General features: G+C 26.9%; 1 protein-coding gene across 1 annotated transcript in view; it reads right to left on the reverse strand.

The window, feature by feature from the left end:
* Positions 1 to 26,465, reverse strand: part of LOC136084056 (uncharacterized) — a 242,124-nt gene that overhangs the window by 153,315 nt on the left and 62,344 nt on the right. Inside the window, exons 5-7 of the mRNA XM_065804144.1 lie at positions 24,957 to 25,028; positions 24,102 to 24,205; positions 3,088 to 3,232 (exon numbers count right to left, since the gene is read on the reverse strand). Of these exons, the coding sequence (XP_065660216.1) occupies positions 3,088 to 3,232; positions 24,102 to 24,205; positions 24,957 to 25,028 (321 nt within the window). The remainder of the gene's footprint in view (positions 1 to 3,087; positions 3,233 to 24,101; positions 24,206 to 24,956; positions 25,029 to 26,465) is intronic.

Here is a 26,465-nt window from a genome sequence, read left to right on the forward strand (position 1 = left end):
CCCAAAAAATTTCAATTGGTCGTGCTTGAGGCACATTTGGGGGATTGGATTCTTTATCAACGTAATAGACATATTGGTCCATCCAATTTAGAGAATCTTTAGAATAATGAGAACTTGCTAAATCTGGCCAAAATAAATAGTTAAAGTCTCCATGATACTTGTGAATAAATGGAAGAAGTCGTTTTTCTAGACATTCATTAATATAGATTGATGAATTAATCGCTACAGCCTTGGAAGTGCGAAACAATGGCTCGGACATACCACGGTCAGATATGGCTATCCACATTAATAATTTTTTTGGAAATTTCTCTTTTCCTATAAAATGAACACTTTCTGGGCATGTCTTTTTGATGTTTGTGTAGTATCCAGAATTTCCAGGCATGTTGTCCCCTGCAAAACAAAAGTATTTTTCGTCATCGATGACTCGAAGCGATTTTGTGTTATAGAGTTGATTAACTAGTTTCCTGCTACTTTTCTTTGCCTTTATTTGTTGTTCTATAGTGTATTTTGGAGTCTTTTCACGTTTTCTATATTTAATATCCATTTTTTTTAACTGACAACCAATTGTCGATTGATTTACACCGAATTTAATACCTATTTTTCTCTGACTGACCCCTTTTCGATTGTTGACAAGTCTCATTAATTCGGCTTTTTTTTCTCTAGTCCAGAATGTCGGACGACCAGGGTGCTTTCTATCAGAAAACGATTTCAAGTCTATTTAGGTTATCGTATATTGTACTTCCAGCAAATCCTTCCTTTTGAAAATGATTTACAATTTTTTTTTTTTTATAATAGGTTTATTTACAAAAAATATTTTTAGTCGCTTTCGAAAGGATTCTCGTTCAGCTGCATTTAACTTCATTTTAAATAATTGTGTTTCAAATAATAAAGTTTATATTTTATAGAACGTTTATGCCTACGCATAAAACCACAAAAACTAATTATTATGCTCAAATAATGAAATTAGGATTTGTTCGATAACTTCCGCATCACCCGTTACCTGCTTAAGAGAGGGTCGACAGATAACTTTTGTTCTCTTATCTCAGTATCTCAATATCTGTCAACAAATATCTAAAACTTTATCCTTGTCTATTATCAATACTGCTGGATTTCATATTAATAATCAGTACTTTTCAGAGGTCTCTACTACAGATGTAGATGATAGTTTGAGGTACATAGCCATGTACAATACCATAGCCAGGTATCTGGAACACGAACCAGGTAGCAGTAGAAGATTTTCAACTTCTGGTTATAAAAGTCACAATAAAGCTGGAATAAAAATTGATTATCAAGGGCTTTGTTTTTCTTCTACCCTTGACTGTTGTTACTAGCAATTATGCTGGTTGTTTGCTAATAGGCATAAATGCTATCAGTTTGAGTAGATTTAGAGTGTCTTTGACTGAGAACATCTTAGGTAAAATATCAATCATCACAAAAATTCAACAGCTAATTGTAAAGAAGTTTTTAGAAATGTTGTGAATTGATGAGCATAGGTGTATTGACAAAGAGCTTGAGAAACAACTTTGTGAACAAAGCAAAATACTAATTCAGTGTTCTACAGCAGTTTGTTAATATTTTTCATTTAATATAGCTTCCTATAATTTTGAGCCCAATTTTAGAGCCCACCTAGAAAAAGTAAATTTTGTAGAGTATGGGAATTTTCTTTTGTTTGTTCAAATTTTTTTCTGATATGGTGTTGATTTAAAGAAAACAAGAGGAATCAAGATCAAGTTACAAAATCAGTTTTTAGAAGAATCTGTTAACCCAATCACTGGTCTTTTAACTGAGTTCAATATTGAAAATAACAAGTGAAAAAGACAGGTTCATGATGAAGCATCTGTGATGAGCAATGTTTACAAAGGAGTTCAGCAAAAAATTTAGCAAATTCTTTTAAAAGAACCCTAAGTTTATTATGTGTTCCATCAACATAACCTTGTGCCGGGTGATGCTGCAACATTGTGGGCAGAAACAAAAACTTTTTTTAGCATTGTTCAATATATATAATATATTGAATAGATATAAGTTTAATTTTAAGGAAGCGCACCACACTGGGTTCTTTTTTGGATACAGTTACACTCATTTTACTTCTAAATGGAAGATAAATGCACACAATCAAAATAAAAATAAAAAAGTGTCAACTTTTACAAAACCCTATCGCGAGCTGGCAGCAGACAGTTGTTTCTGTTTTTATTCATAATGTTAAGATTTATCTCAATCATTTAAAGAAACAACTTAAACTGATGCAACATGATGTCTATCATTTCCAGTTTTCATCTCCAAATAGTTTACCATTTGGTTTCAATAAATTCAGCATATTCTTTTGATGAAAAGCTCACTAAATTTGTTGCAATCTTTGTTGAGATGCACAGAAATGTTGTTTCTGGTTACTTTGTAAGCAGAATTGTGCCTTCCCACCTTGAAACCCATCTAGTGGGTCCTGTATTATATAACAACACAGGTTTTAATTTAATGGATACATAAATGACTATCATCAAATTCTTTTTGGTTCAATAATATACAACTTTTTTTGTGTTTTTGTCCTGTTTCGCAGATTAGTATTAAGTATTTTATTGCTAGAGAGATTACTTATTAAGAATTATAATTAGATTTTTCTTTTATTGTAGGCAAGTTGTTTTCACCACGGTTAAGGAACCTCACATTTTCATTTTATATGAAATAAAAATATTAAATATAAACAAACAAAAAATATATTTACATATGAATGGTCAATTGCCAAACCAGTCTTTACAACAAAATTGAAAAAAATTAGTTTATGCTAAAAAATAATTCATGTAGTGTTTCTTTGCAAACACCAATATACTGTATTTAAAATTTTTAAATGCACTGAACTGTAATTACTTTTAATTTTTTTGGTTTATAGACTTTTGTTAAGAACTTTTAAACTTTACTTCTAATTATCTTATTTCAACAGTTGTATAGGCTGGTTTGGCGCTAAGTCATCCATATAAATCATGTATATTTATCAAATCCAGTAAGCTTAGTAACTTAAACTCTATAAAAAGCGGATCAAAAAACTCATTAAATCGAATTGCATCAATTATTCTTAAGTGTTGTAGTTTTACTTACTCTTTACAACCAAAGCATTAATAGTTGTTTGTTTATTTAGCTGATTGGTTTTATTTCCCAATAACATTTCTAAAAGACAATTTTTTGAGCAACTCATTGAAGATCCACAGAAAGATGTAGAACTATTGCATTGTGGTCTCAAAATCTGTAAACCAAAAAATACAAAATAAAATTTTGCAAATTTGTCAAAAGATTTATTTTACTTATTTTTTTACTCCAAAAAAACTTAAACAAAAAAAGGTTGAAAAATTTAAAATGTAGAACTTAAAAAACAAGAATAAAAACCATTGCTATTATGCAATTATAACTTTGATTGTAACTACCATGATCAAAATTTAGATTACAAGTGACCATTGTAAATTACCATTGTCATTATAACATTATAAAAGAAAAAAAATTTATGAAAAATAACAGTAAAACTATAGGTTGCTTTTTATACAATTTTATATCACCAACAAAATTAAACATAACTTTGTTTTAAAATTGATAAAAGTCAAAATTTTCAATAAAAATTAAACCGAAGCTTCAATTAATGGTAATGTTGCAATATCAAAAAGAGCCAGAACTGTTAGTTCCTACTTTGGTACATTTTATACTGATAGTTATTTGCATGAACTTAACACATTCAAGTATTAGACTTATTTAGTTTAGCTTTAAGTTTGTTTTAAAAAAAGTAATACAATAACTAATGCAAGTTGAGTGTATTTTTTTGCTGAAAATTTTAATTTCAAACCTTGAAATACTTCAATCTTTTTTTTTTTTTTTTTAGTTGTTTTGATTTTTAAAATCTTTCAATAATAACTCTCAAGTATTTCGTTGGTTTTTACTTATCAAAGCTATAAGTAAATTTCCAAGTTGACAGTAAAAAACATTTCTTTATATGATAAGCTTAAACGCCAAGAGAATAGGGGCAAGGGAAGGGCAAAAAAGAGGCAGTTTTTCCTGGGCGGCAGATGTCCAAGAGGCACCAAACAAAAACAAGTTCCCTAAAAAATAGTTACCTTTTTTTTTTTTTAAATTACTGAGAATATTAGAAGTATTAAGAAAAAATAGGGCGCCAACTACCGATGGCATGAAGGCTCTCAGGGGCCCTGATGACAGGTCAATATTGTTATATAAATAATATTGAGGCACCTTTATAGTTCTGCTAATCTATAGTCATGAGCTCACTAATAACAAAAAAATAATACAAAAACTCTAAAGCAAACTTGACAGAAAACATAATCACAATATTTAATTTGCTATTAACTTATCACAATTACAAAAAATTTATCCTACTTTACTAAAAAATCTTTTTAGTGCTAAAAGTGTTTAATAATTTTGTATTTTTTTAATAACTTCATATTTTTTAATAATTTTGTAAATACAGTTGAACATCTATGGTTCCAAACCATTGATGTTAAACTTACTCACACTTGCATTAGGGGTTTATTTAAAAGTTTTCTTTCTCTTATGTTAAGAAGTTTAACCTGCCCATAGAACAAAAAGGAAAGTTAAAAAAGAGATTCCAAAAGGTCTTTATTTTAAATAAAAATTATTTAAATAAAAATGTTTTAAGATTCAACACTATAAATATATATTCTACATGAAAATTTATTTAAATGATAATTTAAATTTCATATTCGTAAGTAAAAGGAAATACAAGTTGTAAGCAAGTAGTTACAAAGTAAACATACTATTATTTAAACCTGTTCTAAGAGATTAATTTAAAGTGTTAATATTTAGAATATGTTATTACAATTGAATGTGTTTACGTCATTTTTATTACATCATCATAAAGTGTTGTTATTTTTATTATTTATAATGGCTTCGTAACAATTTTCCAATGATACAATAAATTAAAAAAAAAAATTGGTAAAGAAACCAAGGGAAAAAAAACAAAAAAAAACTTAACTAAATCAATGACTAAATAATAAAATTTATTCTACAGTAAAACTTTTAGGTATCACATAATCTTATGTTACAAACTTCTTCAATATGATAGTATTTGTAGTAAAGAAAATGAGATGCAACTTTACGATAATGGGAAAGAAGCTCAAGCTTGGCAGATAAAACAAGTTCAACTTTGTTTCCTATGTGTTTTTAGAGTTATCAAAAAGAGAAAGAGCATCAATACTTTGACGAATAAGAAATTTGCATCGGTAAAGACTGGAACCAGCCTTAGCAAATGCTAACTTTGCAATTGATTTAAAATGTTTCATGAGAGGTCGGTAGTAAAAGATAATCCAAGAAAAAGGACTCAATGGTACTAAAAGATAATCCAAGTAAAAAAAAAAAGGACTTAGTGAGAGGATTGTCATTCACTAATATAGGAATGTCGGCAGTATTTTGATAGTTTTTTTGCAGAAAATAACTGAGTTTTTTTGGATTTAATAAATTCACAAACCTTAAGCTAATAGAGAAGTGAAATCAGATTTAAGATTGGCTGCCTGTTCTAAGCAATTCGAAGAAGCAATTAAGACTTTTTTTCAAGTAAAGAGTATAAAGTTAAACTGTCAGCAAATAAAGCCACTATAGATGTAAGGTTGTAAGGAAGATCATTATTGTAGACATGAAACAAAACAGGTAGATAGAACTTTAAGGTACCTTAGAAGTTATTGGTAATGAAGAAGAGTGTCTGTCATCAAGGATGACCTTTGTAAAGCATTTATAACAAAACTATTTGACAGGCCTTGTTTTAAAGTATTAAGCTGCCGGTAATTTACATAAGTATTAGGTACGCCTAGAGCGATTTCTATTAAGCAACTTTTTATCATTTTTTAACTTTTAACTCTTTCGGCACGGTAATTGAGGATTTCATTCACTGGTGTTTGATGACTTCTTTCCGCTATATATTCATAACCAATATAGCTTTTTGTGTGATTTTTTTTGCAAGTTATTACATAATGATTTGCCAACCAAAAACAGTTGTTTATCCGGAAATTCTAAACGTTATAAATATAAAATTTAAGTTTTGAAGTGTAAGTTTTTCCAAAATGGCTTCATGAAAAAGATATAACTCTATATAAAGTTTTGGATTATGTGTAAGATAGCGATGATAATGAAAGTAGTTTGAACTCATCTGTTGGTGGTATGAGTAGAGAAGAAGAAGAGGAGCTGGACGAGCTTCTCAGTGGTGGTTCTGATTCACAACTTAAGTAAATTTTTATACTTTGTTTATCACATATATATGTGTAATCATCATGAAGGATATTATAAATAAAATTAATATCTGTCATAGTGATTACTCACACAATCAATGGGACAATGTGTTGCTTATTTTTTAAATTGCCTACTGGTAACAATTATATTGATGAATTCGAACAAGGTGTATTTCTTCTAAGAGAGACAGTGACTCTGATTATGATAATGAAACAGACACCATTCCAACAATAAAATTTTGTTGTTTTTGAGTCTTCTATTAAGATGATCTCAATACATGCAGTTAAAAAAATAAATATTGTTGAAGAGGAATTTGAGAAGGAACAGTTTTACAACACAGAAAAAGAATCAAAAACCTACCATAAATGCAAACAAAACAAGGCATCAGTAGTGCCTGACAAAAAAAAGCAAAACTAATAAGCAATGCAGATAACAAACCAAAAGTTTTAAATGGAAGTACATTATCATATAATGATCCTGATAATTATAAGACAGCTGTACCGGATTTTAATCCATCTTGTGAACCTGGAGCTTATTTAGGAATACGCTTAGTACGAAACAATATGATAAGAGCAATTGATTAATTTTCCTTATTCTTCACAGACGAAATTGTTAATGATGTATGTAGGCACACTAATACTTATGCATGGCAGAATATTCAATTTAAGAAAACATGTGCTGACAAAAATGGAGCATGGCAGGAAAGCAATGTAATCGAAATGAAGAAACTTATAGCCTGCTTAATATGACAAAGTCGCTGTATCATGATTTGTGGGCAAGATTCATGATATCTTGAGATCGTTTTGTATCCCTTTTAGCAATGCTGCATATTATAGATCCAAACAGTGAAGTTGACAAAACCGACAAGTTAAGAAAAGTACGGCCAGTTATTGACAAATTCAAAACTAAATGTCGAGAGTTGTATGAGCCTAATCAAAACCTAGCTGTTGATGAACGTTAGATCAAATCAAAACATCGTTCTGGAATTCATCAATATATCATGAACAAGCCAGTTAAATTTGAAATCAAAATATGCAACATTACAGATTCAAAATCAGGTTACATTTAGGATTTTAACATTTATACAGGAAAAAGTTGCAGTACAAGTGATAAGAGCCCTCATGGTTTGGGGTGTGATGTTGTTATGGAGGTATCTAAACCCCTGCTCAATCAAGGATATCATAAATATTTTGATAATTTTTATACATCAGTTCACTTAGTAAAGGCTTTATACAAAGAAAAAACCTTATCTTGTGGTACAGTAACAGAAAAACACAAAGTATTCTTTTTCCAACATTATGGATTTTACCAACATCACGGAAAAAAATTTTTATATAGATTTGTTTAAAATTTTATAAGCTTTTCAATAATGTATAACATTACTTATTTAGGACTTTTACTTTTAAAGATACTCACATTTTTGCAAGATTCCATAAAAAGTTGCTATTTTTCGGCCGTACCAAAAGAGTCAAATCATTTTATAAGCGGTAAGATACAAGAAGCAATTAACTATATAAAAAACCACATTAACTTTTAAATGAGGATTATGTAAAAAAGTTTGTTACAAAAGTTTAAATGACAATTATGTTAGATATAAGAGCTATTTACTAATAAAAAAAACTCAACTAAAATTATCATCTCTGAAAACCTAATCTCTATTAAGCTAATTATTTTATCTAAATATATAGTAACAGAAAACAAAATTGTTTATAGTTAACGACAATTTTTTATTTATTTAAAGTTATCAAACTTAAAAAAAAAACCATAAAAGAAACATATAATAAAAACTGATATTTATCATCTTTACGAGCACAAGAATATTTAAGCAACTTTTGATTGCAATTAAAAAAATTTACTTAAACTTCTATATAATAATAAATAATTAATAAAAATTTTTTTTTTTCATTTTAATGATCGATTTTTTTCACTTTAAAGCTAAAGCTAAGCTTGAAGCAAAGATCTTGAAGCAAATAATCTATAATACAATTGCTACAGAAACATTTAATGTTTAACGTCGTTACGTAACGTAGTTACTAGGCTTTAAAAGAGTGCATTCTCAAAATGCACGCTGTCATTGGAAAAAGATCCTCTGTTCTGGAATTTTTTGAGATTTTCTGTTTTTGGAATTTCCAGGCATTTAAAAAAGCACGCTTCTTATATATGATGAAGGTTTGTATTTATTGTGTATTATGTTACCGATTTGTATCATGTTATGTAGTTAGTTCTAAAATATATGTTTATTTTTAGTTGCTGAATTACTAAATAGTAAGTTTATTTCCATTATGTTATAATTAAATGTTATAAATTGCTGTTCGTATATGTTTGCTGATTTAAATTAACTTTACAATAATAAAATGGTTTAGACGAAAATTTTTGTAAATTAATTTAATCCAGAAAGATTAAATATTTTATTATTGAAGTAATTAAAGTAGATTTAAGAAAGAATTGACTTAAATATGCGTTTGCTTTTCTGTTTAGATGACAACAGTATTAATGGAGAAAGTAAGTTAAAAAGCATTTTTACTTTATAAAAAAGAAAAAAAATACTTTTTAATATATCTGTTTTCTTTGAAGTAGGTTAAAAAATTTCAGGTTTTTAAAATCTTATATATTATGATCTTAAATATTTATTTATTTTCTTAAAAAATCTATCTATGTTAAATTACACCAGGTTGTAGAAAATAGTTATAGTTTATTGAAAAGGTTGTAGACTATTAGAGCAGATTAAATAGATCAAAGATCTATTTAATCTACCTAACAACCTACTACCAAAGTGAAAATTTACTATCAATTATTTACTTGTTTTTCTGTTTAGTTGACAACAATGAAGAGAGAGGTAGTAAGTTTAAAAGGATTTTTATTTTTTAACCAGTAACTAAAATGTCTTTTAAAATTTTGTTGTTGACTTTAAAGTAAAACAGTAGGTTTTTATAATTTTATACAATAAGCCCAAGAACTTAGGTCCTACTTAAAAATATATTGTCAATAATAAAGAGAAGAAATTTAAAATTCTTAGTAAGACAGATTTTTATTATTTTATATCGAGTAAGTTTAAATAGTATTTATTTTCTTTAGTTAATTAAGAGAGAGCTAATAAAGGTATTAGTTACATTAGTTAAGTGAATTTATTTTAAAAAAATTATGTAGATATTTTAACATCTATACATTTAAGTGCTTGGGTGAAATAAGTCAGTGTTTTTGCTATAAGTATTTGTTAATAGAAATTTGTTTATTTTTTTTTATTAGAAATTTGTAACTGGAATTTTAAAACTTTTAAGTACTTTAGCTTTATTTTTTCTTCTATGTTGGAACAAAAACTAAAAAAACTAAGTATAAATTATATGATTAGTATAGTTAAATAAATGAAGCATTTATATCTGTGCCTAAAAAGTCAAAGGTCAGTTGTCACATTTTAGAGATAGTCCAGGAGAGAGGAAATAGTAAAATAATTAGTCTTTTTTGGCTTATTCTTGATGGTTAAATTTATATTAATTTTTTTTGTGTTTTATTTAATTTATCTTAAGGCACATGAAATATAATTTTGACAAAAAATAAATAAAAAGTTAAATAAGAAAAAGTGAAAAGTCATTTCTGAATAACAGCCATTTTCCTTTTGAACATTGTGGAGACACCAGACCTTTTATATTGACCCCACTTTGTTTCATATCGTCATAGTTCTACAGTCTTTATACCTCTGTAGATACTGAAAAAACTAATAAGGTCTCATATATAACTCATTTTCACAAAAAACTGGACAACTGACTTTTGTCTTCTGAGGTACAGATATTAGGATTTAAAGTTTATTTTAGTTTATAGTTTTGGTTTAGTTTATAGTTATTTTTAGTTTACTCAGTTAGTTTTAGCTTCAGTTATCTTTTTTCTTACTTTAGACAACTTTATGGAGGAAATGAGGGGAATAGGTAAAAAAAAATTATAATTATATATTTATTTATATGTAAATATTATTTTATCCATTATTCTGAGGTATATTTTTTGTCTTTAGTTTCTGATAGAAGCATAATTGGTAGGGCTGTGTTTTAAATTTTATATATTTTGTGTGGAGAATATGTGCAATAGGTGAAAGAATTATTTAATATAAATATGACATTTTAAAACTGTTTGCATATTACTCATATTTTTTATTAAAACTAAATTTTTCACAAGTTTAACTCTTTTTAATTTACTCTCGTTTTTTTTCTCCTCTTCATCCTGTGAAAATGGTGAGGTTATGCTTTATATTTTGATTAAATAAAATTGTAAATATTTTTTTTTTTTTTTATATCCTTCTTTTTGTAATTTTAGAGTCGTTAATATTTGAGCAATCCAGAAGTTATTGCTGCCAGTACCCAGGGCCTCTCACAGAGAGGTCCTTCAATAAGTGGTGTAGCAATGGCGATATGGATGAGCCATCCTTTAAATGGAGGGCTCATCTTTACCAGGGTGTTAGGAGACTCCAAAGAAAAAGCAGCAACCAAATGGTTGTAAATGTCTTCTATCAGTGAAGATATTTATAACTTTTTTGTTGCTCCTTTTTCTTCGACATAATTTGTGTTTTAATTTTTTTAATTTGCAGTTTTTTTTTTTTAACTTGTAATTATATATTTTTTTTAATTTGTAATTTTTTAATAATATATTATGGTGTATATTTGATTTGTTTTGGTTTTTTTCAGTTAAAATTTTTTTTTTTTTATCAATTAAACTTAAATATAGTTAAATTGATTCATTACCCAATAATGATGCTACATTCAATTGTTAAACAAAATTAATTGGTAGTTTAATTTTTTGAAAACACAGCTTTTAAAATTTACTAAAAGCCAAGACAATATATTTAGCTATATTAATGCAATTAATTTATATCTCAATTTGATTTTTTATCTTTAATGTTTATAGTTTGGCTCCTTGAAGCATTTGTTATTTTGCTTTTTAATTAAAATATTTTAAATCTATTGTGATGTCTTTTAAATTAAACTAAAGTTTACTAAAAGCCAACCTAAAATGTCATAAAACAACACCGACAAGCTACATCATGACAGCAACTTAAGTATGATAACAGGCTACCGAAAAGCAGGTAAATTGTTTTTCAGTTGTTTTTTTATTTTATTTTATTTTATATCAACTTATCCGTTTCAATTTTTATTTTAGGTTTGTCATATGACGCATTAATGCAATATAAAAGATCAAAGTTTACATATTTTTTTCAATTTGCTCTACACATGTTTGACTGTAAATTGAATTTTTTTTTGTTTCAAATGTATTTGTACTCAATTGCTTAGTTATTTTTAATAAATTTATTTTGTTGTGTGCATTTAATGTTTTAAAGAAAATTTTCTTTTTTAAAGAAAAATGTATCATGGGGATACCAAAAAATGAATAACTCCTGTATAATTTTGTTGACTTCTTATTATTTAATTATTATTTAATCTTATTAGTTAATTAAAGTTCATGTTATAAATAATATAACAAGAATTAAGCTTTAGTTTTTCATCACTTTAAAGCAATATGAAGTGTTATTATTTTGTGTCAGTAACTAAAAATGTATTGTGTTGAACTTAGTAATGTCGAGGAAAATGGCTCTGTGTTGCACACTGATACTACCTATGTCAGTTTTAAATTGCTCAAATAATGTTAGATAATCAGTAAATTATTTTACCTCGTACTTTTTATGTTAATTTGACAGATGGTTTAACTTTTTTCAATTTGAAGGCGCTTTTCTAAAAGGGTAAGGACAAGCGTGCACCCTTGATCATAAAATCCAGGGCGCATTATGTTAATAACATTCTCCTAAATTAATAATAATTGTAAAACTAATATTGACTATAAAAATATATATATATACTTTCTTAAAGTTTATTAGAACCATAAATATAAAAAACTCTTAAGTAGTATTATAATTTTGGCTTTCGTAAATTTTGTTTAGTTTTTTTCCCCCTTGATTTTAGGATTAAGGATGCATACTTTCCCCTATTAGTTAATGTTTTGCAACTTTAAATTGTGGAAAACAGCTACTATAAATTAATTATGTAAAATACCGACCATAACCCGTATTACGGGTTGCTTTCTGCTAGTATAATTTAACTTTGATAAAAAATATATGATTTAATTTAAAACTAATTTAATAAAAATATATAAATTTATTCTGATAAAAAAATATATAATTTAATTTTGATTTAAAAAATATATACATATTAACTCAGATTAAGAAAAATACATTTAAATTTATTAAAATTAGAGTTCAAGGCTTGGGATTAACTTGGCTGTCAAATTCATTTAAAAATATTACTAAATATTGTTCAATATTCAAATTTTATTTATTCTTAAAAAAATTAGATCATTTTTATCGCAATTGCTTTTTTTGGTTTTTCTTCCCAAACGTTTTTTACTCAAAATTAAATTTTAAATAAACGTGCTCCGAGGTTGCATCAAAACTTTGACAAAACTTAAGTTAAACTTTTTTTAGTAACGCAAGTAGAGCGCAGCAATTATTTCTTAATAAATGAAATATACAACGATATAATTTTAACTAATGGCGTTTGGAAAAATAATCTTTCACAATAAAATGGCATATAAAATAATAAACTTTTAATAAATAAAGTAGATAAATTATTGGAAATTTTTTTTTTTTTTACTTGCTAATTTTTTTAAAATAAAAAATCATTTTTAGTTGCAAATTTTTTAAAACGATTATTTAAGAAATAATCATTTTAAAAAATTTAACATATTTTTATTCATTTATACAAATGTCAAAAAAAACAATTTGTTTATATCAAAAAAAATTTTAAATGTAGTATTAAATTTAATTATTTAATATAAAAAAAAAAAAAAAAATGAAAGAAAACAAACATTCCCTAACAATATTAATAAAAAACAAGTTCAATAATATTCAACTCGTTTTGCGGTAATTATTATTATTGCAGTAATCAAAAAAAGTTAATGTCTTTAAAAATTAAAAAAATAAAGAGAATTTTATGACGTTGAATTCACATTAGGCTAATGCGTTAATGAGTTTGAACTTTTTGAGTTTTATTTTAAAGCTTATATATTTTCTTTTTTGTGAGTAATTGCTTCCTTTTTCAGTTTTTTAACTTTTTTTTTCATAGTTTTCAGACCTTACAGACAACAAAGACTTAATAACGCTAAGCTAAACTGTTTAGCTTAATGTTTCTTTTTTAGCGCGTTTGTGAAATCCTCAAAACATCTAAACAGTCGTAGTCAAGTTGTGAAAAAAAAAATCTTTTACATGGTCAGCAATAGCGTTCTATCGCACACCATTCCTGTCAAAGCCTGATGTAAGTGTATATATATGTATATGTGTGTATATGAATATGTGTGTACATATGTATCAAGCCTTCGCTTAAGAGGCATGCGGTCACACACCTTATATGACCATGAATACTTTGTTTCAACAACATGGCCACAGCTCTTTGCAAGTTTTGATAATTAGCATGTATAAAAAATGCGCTAAAAAAAAAAAACTTAAATTAAAATGAACTGAATAAAAAGATAAAGAACTAAAAAGATATTAAAAACTAAATAAACTGAAAAGATAATAAAATTAAAAAAATACAAAAATTAAACTTAAAAAAGAAAAATCTTAAAAATGTAAAGTAAAACAAAGAAAAAACAAAAAAAATTAAAAAGCGAAAAAGTAAAAAAAAATTATTACATCTCTATCAAGCTCTATCAATCTCTATTGTTCCTTCCCATGAATAATTAGGCTAATACAAGAGTGTGGTGCAAGTTTCTAATTTTATAAAAAGGTTATTAGAGTAGTTAAAATATAGCTTGCAAATGCGAATATTTTTTGCATAGATTTTACAATTTTTTTGTTTTCTTATATTTAGCACCCTAAATATAAGAAAACAAAAAAACCTTTTTCAGTTACGATAGTCGATGCAAGACAAGGAAGAATTTTTTTTAATTAATTTTTAAATTTGAAATGTAACAAATTTATATATTTGTAATGTAACAAAGTAATAAAAAGACATTAATGCAAATAAAATTTTAAAGCATTTTCTCATTTTCGTATTATACTCTATACTACATTGAAAATTAAGGAAACAATTTCATCTAAGATTCCAATTGTGTCAATACCTTTTTTAAAACAAACCATGTGATTTTAATTTAATTAATTTAGTAATTACAATTAAACTATTACAAAATTTCCCAAGTATTTTATTGCAATATAATAAAAGATGATCATTAAAAAAAATAATCAGATATGAGTTCAAGGCCGGAGAAAAGAAATGAGTACAAAGCAATCAAATTAGTTTTATCGTGGAAATATAATTTCCTTGGTTATGATGTCATAAATGATAACAGTGTGGAAACTGTCTCTAAGACATGGTGTAAAATATGTTCTAAGCATGGAAATATAAGTCAAGGTGAATCTTCTATATTTGTGTGTGCTAAAAAATCTATTAACGCTTTGACAAAAGGAACTAATGTTGTAACCCATCATCAGGTATAATTTATGGATATATATTTAATAATATAGTATATAAGAATATAAAATAAAAAAGATTTGTAATGCAATTTATATATTTGAGAAATTATAAATCAAAAACTTGTACCCTGAAATGTTATTTGTTTTGTTTTTATTCTAGGTTAAGAGACATTAGTCAAGAGTATCACATAAAGAGGCAATGCGATAAGAAGAACTTCTTCAATCTCTTTTAAGGCACCAAAAAACAAATATAATTTCGGCATCAATAAGCGAACATATTAAGCCTATTTAAAAACATGTATGTGTAAATGTGTAAAGCTTATGAATTGGCTTTGCATCCAGCTATGCTGCATAGTAATTTTGATGTTCTTATTTAGATTCAATGTGATATATATATATATATATATATATATATATATATATATATATATATATATATATCTAAATTTATATTTATATATATATATATATATCCGCAGAAAAAATATAAAACAGGTTTGACCATAAAGCATAAAAACGAGTTCGGTATTTTTTTGCCAACCACAAACAGGGCTGTCCCAAAAAGGCCTTCCATGGGGGATTTTTAAATGTATTTTTTGCCAACTAGAGATACAAAAAAATAAATAAAAAGGTCGTCAATATTTGCAATTTGCCAACTATAGTTCAAAGCCTGCTCAATGTGCCAACTCAAATGCTTATAAAACAGCTTTATGAGGAATGGGGGGGGGGACACCCCCATTCAAGACAGCCCTGACCTCAAACACTTCAAGGTTGGCAGTTAGGTTGGCAATGCCAACCCTAATATTGAGGAGGTTTGATACATACATATATATGTATATATATATATATATATATATATATATATATATATATATATATATATATATTTATATATATATATTTATATATGTATATATATATATATATATATATATATATATATAATTACCTATTACAGTAATTATCAATTTGCTCTACTTTTTTTTTAAGCCAGAAAGTTTATAAATTGCATAATCATCAATTAAATAGCAGCTATTATTGTTATTAAGTCTTTCATGGCTTTGCTTTCAGTTGGTAGTCAAGCACAAAAAACAGGCAGCGACAAAGAACCAATACTATTTTGAGTACAGTATTCTGATGGTCCAGGTGGCAGGGCGCGACAAATTGACAAACATGCGAATGTTTGTTAAAAAAAAAAGACAGAAAAACAAACATCACTTTTTTTACTTTTACTTTGCAAACATTGGCATTCGCTCTAAAATTTTTAAAACAAACACATCACTTCAGCAAATTTTTTTTCAATTAATTGATAGTTTTTTATTTATAATAAAAAATTATCAATTAATTGAAATTTGTTACTAAAAATTAGTTACTAAAATTTAAAACACATTTTCAACAACTTTAAAAGAAACCAACAGCTAAACTAAAACTTTTATTAATAGCATTACTTCTAAGTTAAATAAATAGTAAGCTATTGATTTCTGCAACAGCTTATAGAGCTAATGTCAATATGGGAATTTACACTGGAGCATTAACTCAATTAAAACAAACTTGCCCTTGGTTAGTTAATATCCAATGTGTTAATCACAGACTAGAACATGCCATTAAAGATGTTAAGCAATTTAAAGAATTTGTGTAATGTGATAAATTTTATAACTCTATTCTACATTTAGAGAAACTCTGTTAAACTTAAGGAGTCCTGTAAACATGCTACTGCTGCCTTGTCAATTAAATATTATGCACTTAGTAAAATTAAAGGAACTCAATTTGCTTGATGCAATGAGGCCGTTGTCTCTTTTTTTTTAAAACATTATTTTGTTGGCACATGAAGTATACCCCAACTTTGTCCAAACAATAAATCATTTGACCACACTAACATTAGAGGAAGCTGATGAAGCATTTTGTAGTTCAATAAGAAAACTTTTAATAAAAGAAAAAGATGGTGTTGTTTCCATTGAATCTGGTTACCTAATGACAGACAACAAAATGAAAAAAAAAAAAAAACAAGAAATACTTTGACATCAAGCTTGATAACATGATTAATTAAATACATAAGGATGTTGAAAGAGTGTTAGAGCTTCACAAAGAATGCATCAACATTTTGATACCTTTCCAACTTGATTCGCATCATTTAAGGTGGTACACTATCAAATATTTTCTAAAAATCTAAAAAAAAAAAAATGAGACTTTTTGATATTTAGCTCATTTGATAGGGAATTTGTTGTAGATTAATAACATATAAAGTTGGTGACCAAATTTTTTTTTTATTTTAGGATAAATTTGCATTTTTCAAAAGATGTTCCATAGCAACGCCCTTAGCAACGCAAAATCTCCATAAACATAACTAGATAATTTCTAGCTTGTTCTTTAATAAGTCATAAGCTCAAACAGGTTTTCATAGTAGTTTTACTTTATTACTTTCATAAGATAAAATAAAAAAAAAACTTGCTTAATGCTTATTTGTTAAATAGTTTTAGTCTACCTGATTAAAAAAGAAATTTGTTCCGCTAAAAGACTTGGGTTCTCTTAAATTATTAGCCTTAAGATGACCAGATCTCATGGTGGAAAAAAAAAAGACATTTTTAAGGCATAAATCATTATGACAAAGCAATACCAAAAAAAGCAATACCAAAAAATGCAATACCAAAGCACAATTTTATCACAAGAGCCAAATTCTTGTACAACAGTTGCCAGTTCAAAAAAATTAGTGCAAAGAAAATACCAGAACTTGGTGGTAATGATTTCAATTTTATAGTGAATTTTGAGTTATTTCATTCTATGATTCTAGAAGTTATGAAATGTCCTAGTTGCTTATCTACAATTTTCTTATAAAATTGTCATAATAAAGAATGGGGCTTTGTCTAATCTTGGAACTTTGTTGTACTTCTTGTGACTGGTGTCATTCATTTCAAACCTCCAGACCTGTTTTAAAACTTTGCGATAATTCTGTAGGAAGAGATAACTATGAAATAAATGCTCTTTCTGTTTTAGCATTTAGAGAAATCAGTGAAGGGTATGAACCAATGAAACTATATTACAACCTTATGAATACTCATTCAATTACCTACAAAACATATGATCAAATTAACAAAAAACTATAGGATGCCTATGAAACTTTAGCTCAACAAGTTACAAAAAAAGCAGCATTAGAAACCAGAAATTTTATTAAAACTGATGCTTCTCCTAAAGATAAAACTCAATGTCAAGTTTCAGTTGACGGAACCTGGCAAAAAAGAGGTCACTCCTCATTTAATGGTGCAGTTACAGCTATATCTACTCTAACCGGCAAATGTATAGATGCTGTCATATTGTCAAAGCATTGTAAAGGATGTATTTTTTGGAAAAATAAAAAAGGTACTCAGGAGTATGAGGATTGGTTTGCCAACCATAAATGTTGTGCTAATCATCAACATTCATCAGTTGCTATGGAAGGTGCAGGTGCTATTACTATTTTCCATCGGTCTATGCAAAAATATAAGTTTGCAGTATACCAGTTATTTGGGTGATGGTGATACCTCATCATATTCTGCAGTATTAGCTTCATGTCCATACAAAGATGTAGAGATAAAAAAAGCAGAATGTATTGGGCACTTCCAAAAAAAGATAAGAAGTAGTGGTCGCGTACTGTGTCAACGTCTATTTGAAAAACAATTATGCGATGGAAAAACAATAGCAGGAAAAGGGAGGTTGTAAATTTGTAAAAGTGCTTTGTTAACCAACAAAGCACTCAACCTTTTACAAAATTATTTTGGAATGGCTGTTAGACAAAATTTGGGTAATATATATCAAATGAAAAAGGCTGTATGGGCAGTTCTTTTTCATAACTCTGATATTAAAGACATGAATATACCTCATCAATTTTGCCAAAGAACAACAACTATATGATCACATTGCCATTATCACCAGCTGGTGTAAATAGCAATGTGATCATATAACTGGACATAAAACATGTAAACCCAAGCTGAGCTTTCCATTAGCAATAAAGAATATTCTTGGCTGGAACAGAAATGGCGTGTGATCGCACGCTGTAACTGACCATGCCTATAATTATTTTCTTTACAATTTGACCACGGTGGTTTTGATGTTTTAGCAATTTAAATGCAACAAAAAAAATTGTTACATTATGAATAAATTTTAATCATTGATCTTTTCTAAAGTTTATATTTACACAAAGGCTTCAAATTAAAAGAAATATTAATTATAGTGATTCTTTAAAATTCAAATTTTTTCAATGTTGGAATGTACTTTTTATGGTAAATTTAAATGTTTGAAACTATTTTTCCATGACTTTGTAGAAGTCTTTTGGATTTTTCAGTTCTTTTAAATTATATGTTAAATTAAATTTTCCGATGCAATGGAATGATTTAATTGCTTTGTTTTTTTTTTGTTTCTATTTTTACAAAGAATTGTTTTGTTTTAACTTGACAAACTAATCAGTGCATGAAATGACTATTTTAAATAGACTACGGTATTTTTGTAAACAAATTTATTTTTTGTAACTTTTTGGAAATAATAAATGCTTATACAATTTAAAGATAGTATATATATATATATATGCATTTAAAGATACTATATATAGTGCAGGCATTGAGATCTATTGCAAGGACACACCCTTGACGAGTGACGTTAGTACATGTCTTGGGCTCCCCAAAATGTCATTGATGATTTCAGTGCATTCCTAAAAATATGGACCACCATTCATTCACTGCGTCATAATCAGAGGGTTTAGAGTTCGAGCCATGAGATTGATGTATTTTTTCTCTTTATATTATCTAAACTATCATTAAATATTATTTTTCTTGCAATTTTATCTACTTATTTTATTTTATTGGTTTATATTAGGCAATATATTTAGTCACACGAGCATTTTGTATACCAGCGGATTTATATAGAAGTAACTCATAGGCTATTTATTTATTATTTGCAAAGGATGACTTGAGAGTGAGTTATGGTATCCACCCTCCCCTTGAGCAGTGAAACTTTTTTCTCCTTCTTTTAAATAGTCTTTACATTTCTTAGTGGTTCTCACCCAATTACATAGTCTACTAGCTGTTTCTATTTTCACATTTCCCAGGTCAATGTAACTGGATGACTCTGTTGATCACCTATATATAATCATTGTGTCACGTAAACAATTATAAATAGTTTTGTCTATGACATCAGAAATATTTATAGACATAAGCTGTTAAAAGATTATTAATTAAATAAAATAATAAACACAAATAGGTTGTTAAAAATTCCATAAAGTACAGACCTTGTTAAGAAGTGTTACGCAGCTCGCATTTTGCTTGCGAAAAGGCAATTTGCCTACGCGTTCAGCAGTTTTGCGCTAAGCAAAAACTTATATCTTTTAGAATATTTAAATTATCTTTTGATTGTCGTTAACGTGACGTTTATTAATAAGAAATAAAGTCAAAAGTAAAAGCATTTAACCGCAAGTGTAAACTAATAGATTTTTTGTTAAAGAAACAACTTGTTTCATAATTTTTTTTGTTGTTGTTAAAAACTAGTTGGAAAAAATTAAGTGTTTTAAGTTTTATTTTAAGGAATTAAATATAAAAATTCCTTTTAAATATAAAAGTTATTTTTAGTCATAATAGTTTAAAAAATGTATGATTTATTTTGATGTAAATATTTTATTAATAAGATATTTTGTTTATTGTTAATTCAATAACGTAAAGTTTTAATGACGTTCGTTTAATTTATAAAAATAAATTATGATCACGAATATGTTATCGGTAACTGATAAACAACAACAAAAAACTCTTTCTTGTTTAAAAAGATTATTAAAATGAGTTCACAAATTAAATAAGAAAAAATTTATTAACAGTTAATAAAATAACCAAAAACCAACTGTAAAATGATAAGAAAATAAACAAACATTATTTTACGTTTCATGAAGAAAAAAAAGAGTGACGCAATATAACTTCTAACGATGCAAAATATATTTGCTGAGTTGAGTTACTTAGAAATCCGTTATGCATTTTCGCTACGCAGCGAAATCTCGTAACAAGGCCTGAAGTATGTACACAGGTATGGGAAAAGGGGGTTACCCAAAAACGTAGAGATGTGCGTGTTAAAGTCAGATAGTCAAACCATCTAAGTAATTGTTACCAATTTGTCTACGTTGATTCAAATTGGCAGAGAAATTTGTTTGATATAACATGTCTTATATCAAGTAAAATACCGCCCTGACTATTTCTTAATTACATCAATGCTTTCTGTAAAGCCTTAAGCTTAATGACCATAATTTGTTTTTATCTCTTAATAACATAAATTTTTAATTTGAAAACATGAACAATGAACTAATTAAAATCTCTTTAATCTAGTTTATGTCTTAAACTGATTGATTCATGACAAATTACCCCTCAATATTAAAAAAATCAAATGGATTTTCTTCATTCACCCTCATTTTAAAAAACACTTACTGCCAAATGAAATTTCTTGTCTTTTTATTGACAATATTCTAATTAAAAAAATAAGTCTAATTAAAAAAATAAGTTAAAATTTTTAGATGTTTATACTGATGAAAATCTCTCATGGGCATTAGGGCAGTAAAATATCTAAAAGTATTGGAAAATTTTAAAAACAAGAAACAACCTAAAAAAGCAAACTTAAATTCAACTATATCATTCATTTATTCATTGCCACCTAAACTATGCAAATGTTGTGTGGAGAAATATAAATTAAAGTAACCTTGAGCCTATATATTGCCATTAAAAACATGTTGCACGCCTTATTAATTTTAGGGATCATTTTACTCATGTCAAGCCTTTCCTAATTGACATTAACGTTTTTTAGTATACACGAGCTGAATTTTTTTAATGTTCTTTGTTTTAAGTTTATCCATTGAACCCTTATTAAAATTTATTTACTTTAAAAGAAAAAAACAAATACATCTTAATAACACGCACAGATTTTAAGTGTTATGCTAGGCGAGTAGAAAATGTTATTAGTACACACAACAAAGAAATAAACAAAGTTTATCAAGAACAATGTCTTTTTTTTAATTTTAATTTGAAATAAAGCATTTTCATTAATAAGCAAGATTATTCAAATCTTTTAAAAAACTTAAAACAAGGATCACCTGGACCCGACCAGATCTCCCCAAAACTATTTAAATGCGTTCATTTGCCTTGAAATCTCCGATATTCTAAGCCTTCTGTTTACTCAGTGTTTATTTCACTCATTAACGCTTTTTCAATGGAAACTTGCAAACATAACACCTATCGCTAAATGATTAACCCTAAGAAACTTGTCAGACTTCTGCCCAATGTCTCGCGCACCCCATCTCTCCAAGACATTAAAAAGAGTTGTCAACAAATTTATTACCCACGATACTCACACCATTTTAGAAAACAACAAACAATATGGCTTCCTACCAGGTAAAAGCACCATGGATGCAATCACATGATGTTTCAAACAAGACTGGCATCTTGCTAAAGACAAAAAGAAAAATTTAATTGGAATATTCCTTGACTTTGCTAAAGCCTTTGACATATTTGATCACATGCTTCTTCTTACTAAATTATCAATATACCCCCTTAAATGGCTTATTTCCTGGATTGCATCATACATACAGACCAGATATTAGCAAATTTGAAGCTTGAGTCATCCAAGGCAGTCCACTCGGACCCATTCTCTTTATACTCTTCATACTTGATACAAATGATATATTTGACTTCAATACTGAAATATACAAATTTGCTGATGATATCCTCGCATACATTGTTTAAGACCAAGCCCACTCAATCCTACCACAGGAAATTTGCTACAAAGTTAACAACTAGTGCATCAAAAAACAAAATGTTATTAAACATAACAAAATGCAAAATCATAAGCATACCTAGTAACAAACTAGACACACGCACACCACCAATTGTTTCCATCAACTCCAAATCTCTTAAATATGAAACATCATATAAATACCTAGGATTGGGTATAAATAAAGAAATAAACACCAACCAACAATGGGAGCACGCCAAGCTCAAATTTTCCTCAGCTCAGTACCTAATTAGAAGCCTAAAAAAACTAGACTTTCATAGCAAAATACTAGTAACAATATACCGAAACATTGAACTTGGTCAATTGATCTATATTGCACCGTTACTGTGTGCAAGCAGTATCAAAATAAAGCACAAAATACAGCAAATACATCTAAAAACACTAAAATCTATAGATATTATCTCAGAAATCGCAAGAACAAAATATAACATCGAAAACACTGATACATACATTGACAATACATGTATAAAAATCCTAAAATGGATTTTATGAAACCCAACCCATCCGATACACATAAAGACAAAAAATAATTCTAAAATAACAACAAGACAAAATATCAACTTCGGGTTCAAGAAAGCCATTTCAAATACAACATACAAAAAAAGTTTTATTTGATGAACATTATGTCTTGTAAGTATGTATGTGAAAATTCTGTAATTTCTAAATTTTTAGACCATTGACTTTAAATAAAGATTTATATAAGTAAAGGGAATTAAAAATACTTTTTTGGTAGACCAAATTTTTTGGTAAAGTACACCAAAAATAACAACAACAAAAATCAAACATGAAACTTGCAATGAAACATATTATTTCTGTCATATTTGCAAAAAAATATAAAAAAAGATACTCATTGCTCTTGTGCAGTGAACAAATGTCACTATGCCCCTTAAATGCCTTTGTTGATTATTTAAATTAATTCTAAAATAGCATATTGTAACAAAAGATTTTATTCTTTATTAATTTCAGTCAAATAGAAAACATTCTATTTGACTGAAATTAATGAGCCAAGCAGGTTTCTTATGTGTCAAGAACATTAGCTATCGAGCTATCAATTTTAATAAATTTTATAGATGAACAAAAAAACGAATCTATTTAAAAAAATTCAAAAAATTATAATTAAAACTCAAGTTTTAAAATATTTAAGTACTTTTTAATCTTAATTTTAAAATACCTAAGTACTTAAAAATACTTATAAATACTTATAAATAATCAAAAACTTTCCATACAGTATATAGTAATTTTATTGACCATTGTCAATTAAAAAGTCAGCTAAAAGTCATAATTCAAAATTTGCAGCTATTAAAAAAGTCATAGGAAGATCATAAAAACTGTCAAAAAAAATGTAAAATATTTAAGTATTTAGGATTTTTTTTTTGAACTCTCTTCATATCAGACAAAGATGAACAATATCAAATTCACACCAATAACTTTACAATAGTTCGTGAAACTTCTTTTAAAATTAAGTGAAACAATAAATTCAAAAAGGTACCTCTTCCAAAAAAATTTTATGTAATTTTGGCACTTTTTTAAATATGTTGTTGATAGGTGTAGGTGGCCTTCTTATCTCGAAAAAACCCTTTTAGAGGTTCAAATTCTTGTATTTCAAGTTCTTTAATTACTATAATAGATTTTTAAAAATACTAACGGCAATTTTTAGAGTTCCTTCTTCTTGAACATTCAGCTTTAATTTTGTTAAACGACCATATGTTAAAACCAAATATTTTAAAACCACTCTAACAAAACAAATATCTAAAAACAAAAATGTTGTGCTTAATGCTTATGATGATTCCATTTGAAATTGTCCAAATCATATTACCTGTACACTTTAAAATTGGTTCATTTTTACTTTATATTCAGTGCATAAAAAATAGAGGGTAATATTAAAAAGTATAACTAAAAATATAATCCTAAGAGACAACAAAGCAACTTAGAAATACATTATTTTGATAATGGTTTAGAGAATATAAAGATGCCACATTTTTTACTCATTTTTATTTTAAAAAATTGAATTAAAAGTTATTGAATTTTAAGAACAAAACAAGGCATGTCACCCATAACAAATAAATAATATAACCATAATAAATTAAATATACCATAATTTCATTTTAGCTCTATTAAAAAAAAACTAAACTTGATTTTTCATCATAACACTATATCAAACTATGCACGATGATTAAAAACATTTAATCTAGTCCATAGTTTTTAAAAACTTTTTTTGAACAAAACATCAGAAAAAAAAGGTTTCAATAAAGTCAAAAAATTATATTTATAAATAAATCAATAGTATTATTATTATTTTAAATAATGCTAACTATTTGCATGATATAAATATAATCTGATATAAATATATTGGACAATGAACAGCATGCAAAGTAAAAACAAACCGATATAAGATATAAAAATGAAAAAAATATTCTAGGAAGATTTTATGTTGACCACTAATAATAAATAGAAAGGTAAATTTCAATTTATTAAAAAATTTAAAAAGAAAAATGTTTACTTGAGAAATGTTTATTTGAGGGATTTTTATCGATAAAATTGATTTCAAACCCATATGTTAAACGAACAATATCTAAATTAAATAAACTTATCAAATAATATACAAATCAAATTTTAATATGATAAATGTATATAAATACATACATACATAAATTCATGTATCATGCACGCATACATACATACAAACATACATACAAACATACATACATACAAACATACATACATACATACATACATACATACATACATACATACATACATACATACATACATACATACATACATGCATTCGTTCATACATAATGCAAGAGTAAATGAGTGCACAAGTGATGAAATGCATGTTTAAAACAGACTTAGCAGGCAGCACGAGCCACGAGGGCTGATAATGCTTGAGCATTATTTGCGCTTTTTGATCAGGCTTTTTTAATATTTAGATGAGCTTGTGGATAAAATAAAATGATTATGATAACTGATATTGTTTTAGTGATTTTTAATTGATATTAGTTTTGTTAGTTGCATAATAATGTTTTTATTGTATTGTAAATACATCAGAAAAACAATTATCAACGACTGTTGTTTTTCCTGATGTTTATTTATCTGAGCATCGTTTTGTTTTTTTAAAGAAATTGTTAAAAGGAACGCTTTTGAACAAAGTTTTAAAACTCTGTTTTAGTATATATTTTATTTTGCTTTTTTATTAAAATGGTTGGTTATTTTATAAGCATTATTTTGTTTCGCATTTCTTCCTGTTTTCATATATAAAAAGTTCATTCGTTACTTTGCTTTTTTGGAGAATTTTTTTTTTTAAATAATTTGAAAAGTTTAAAAATTGCACTAAAATAGCTCCGAGCGAGAGAGCAAGTAATTATAAGAAAAGACTTTAGTGATATGTGCTGCTTACACTAAGGGTTGGCAAAAACTCAGATTTTTTAAAATAACCCAACCCAATGGGGTAATTTTGGGTAATTTTGGATTTTATTAGGTAAATTTGGGTTTTTTCGGGTTTTATTTTTATTTCTTACCTGTTAAAAATTTTTTTTTGTTTAATGATATTGAAAATTAGTATATTTTTCTACTTTAACTTATTTAAAATATATCTTATATTTAATAATTTAAGAATTTTTCACATTGTTTTAAAAAAGATTTTTAAACATAATTTAAAACGGTGATAGAAAAAATAAATTTCATGGTAAAACTATATGTATTAATTTTTTTTTAGATTAAGTAATAATGTTTATAACTAAAAATGTCAATGAGAAATGGGAAAAAAAAAGCCTGGAGAATGGAAGGAAGTAACTGAAGTTTCAATCAAATTTTAAATTTGAACGTAAAATTCAAATGAACAAACTTGTTTCTCCGCCCAGTAAGTAGTAGTGTTTCGAAGTTAAAGAGTTGAGAGAGAGTTGTAACCACAATAAGGTAGCCTCCTCAACTGTAGTTGTATTTTCAACTTTAGGATGCCAATAACATAAAGATAAAAAAGTAGAATCTCAATTTATAAAAATATTTG

The sequence above is a fragment of the Hydra vulgaris genome, chromosome 08 (assembly GCF_038396675.1).
Source record: "Hydra vulgaris chromosome 08, alternate assembly HydraT2T_AEP".
Lineage (NCBI taxonomy): Eukaryota > Metazoa > Cnidaria > Hydrozoa > Anthoathecata > Hydridae > Hydra > Hydra vulgaris.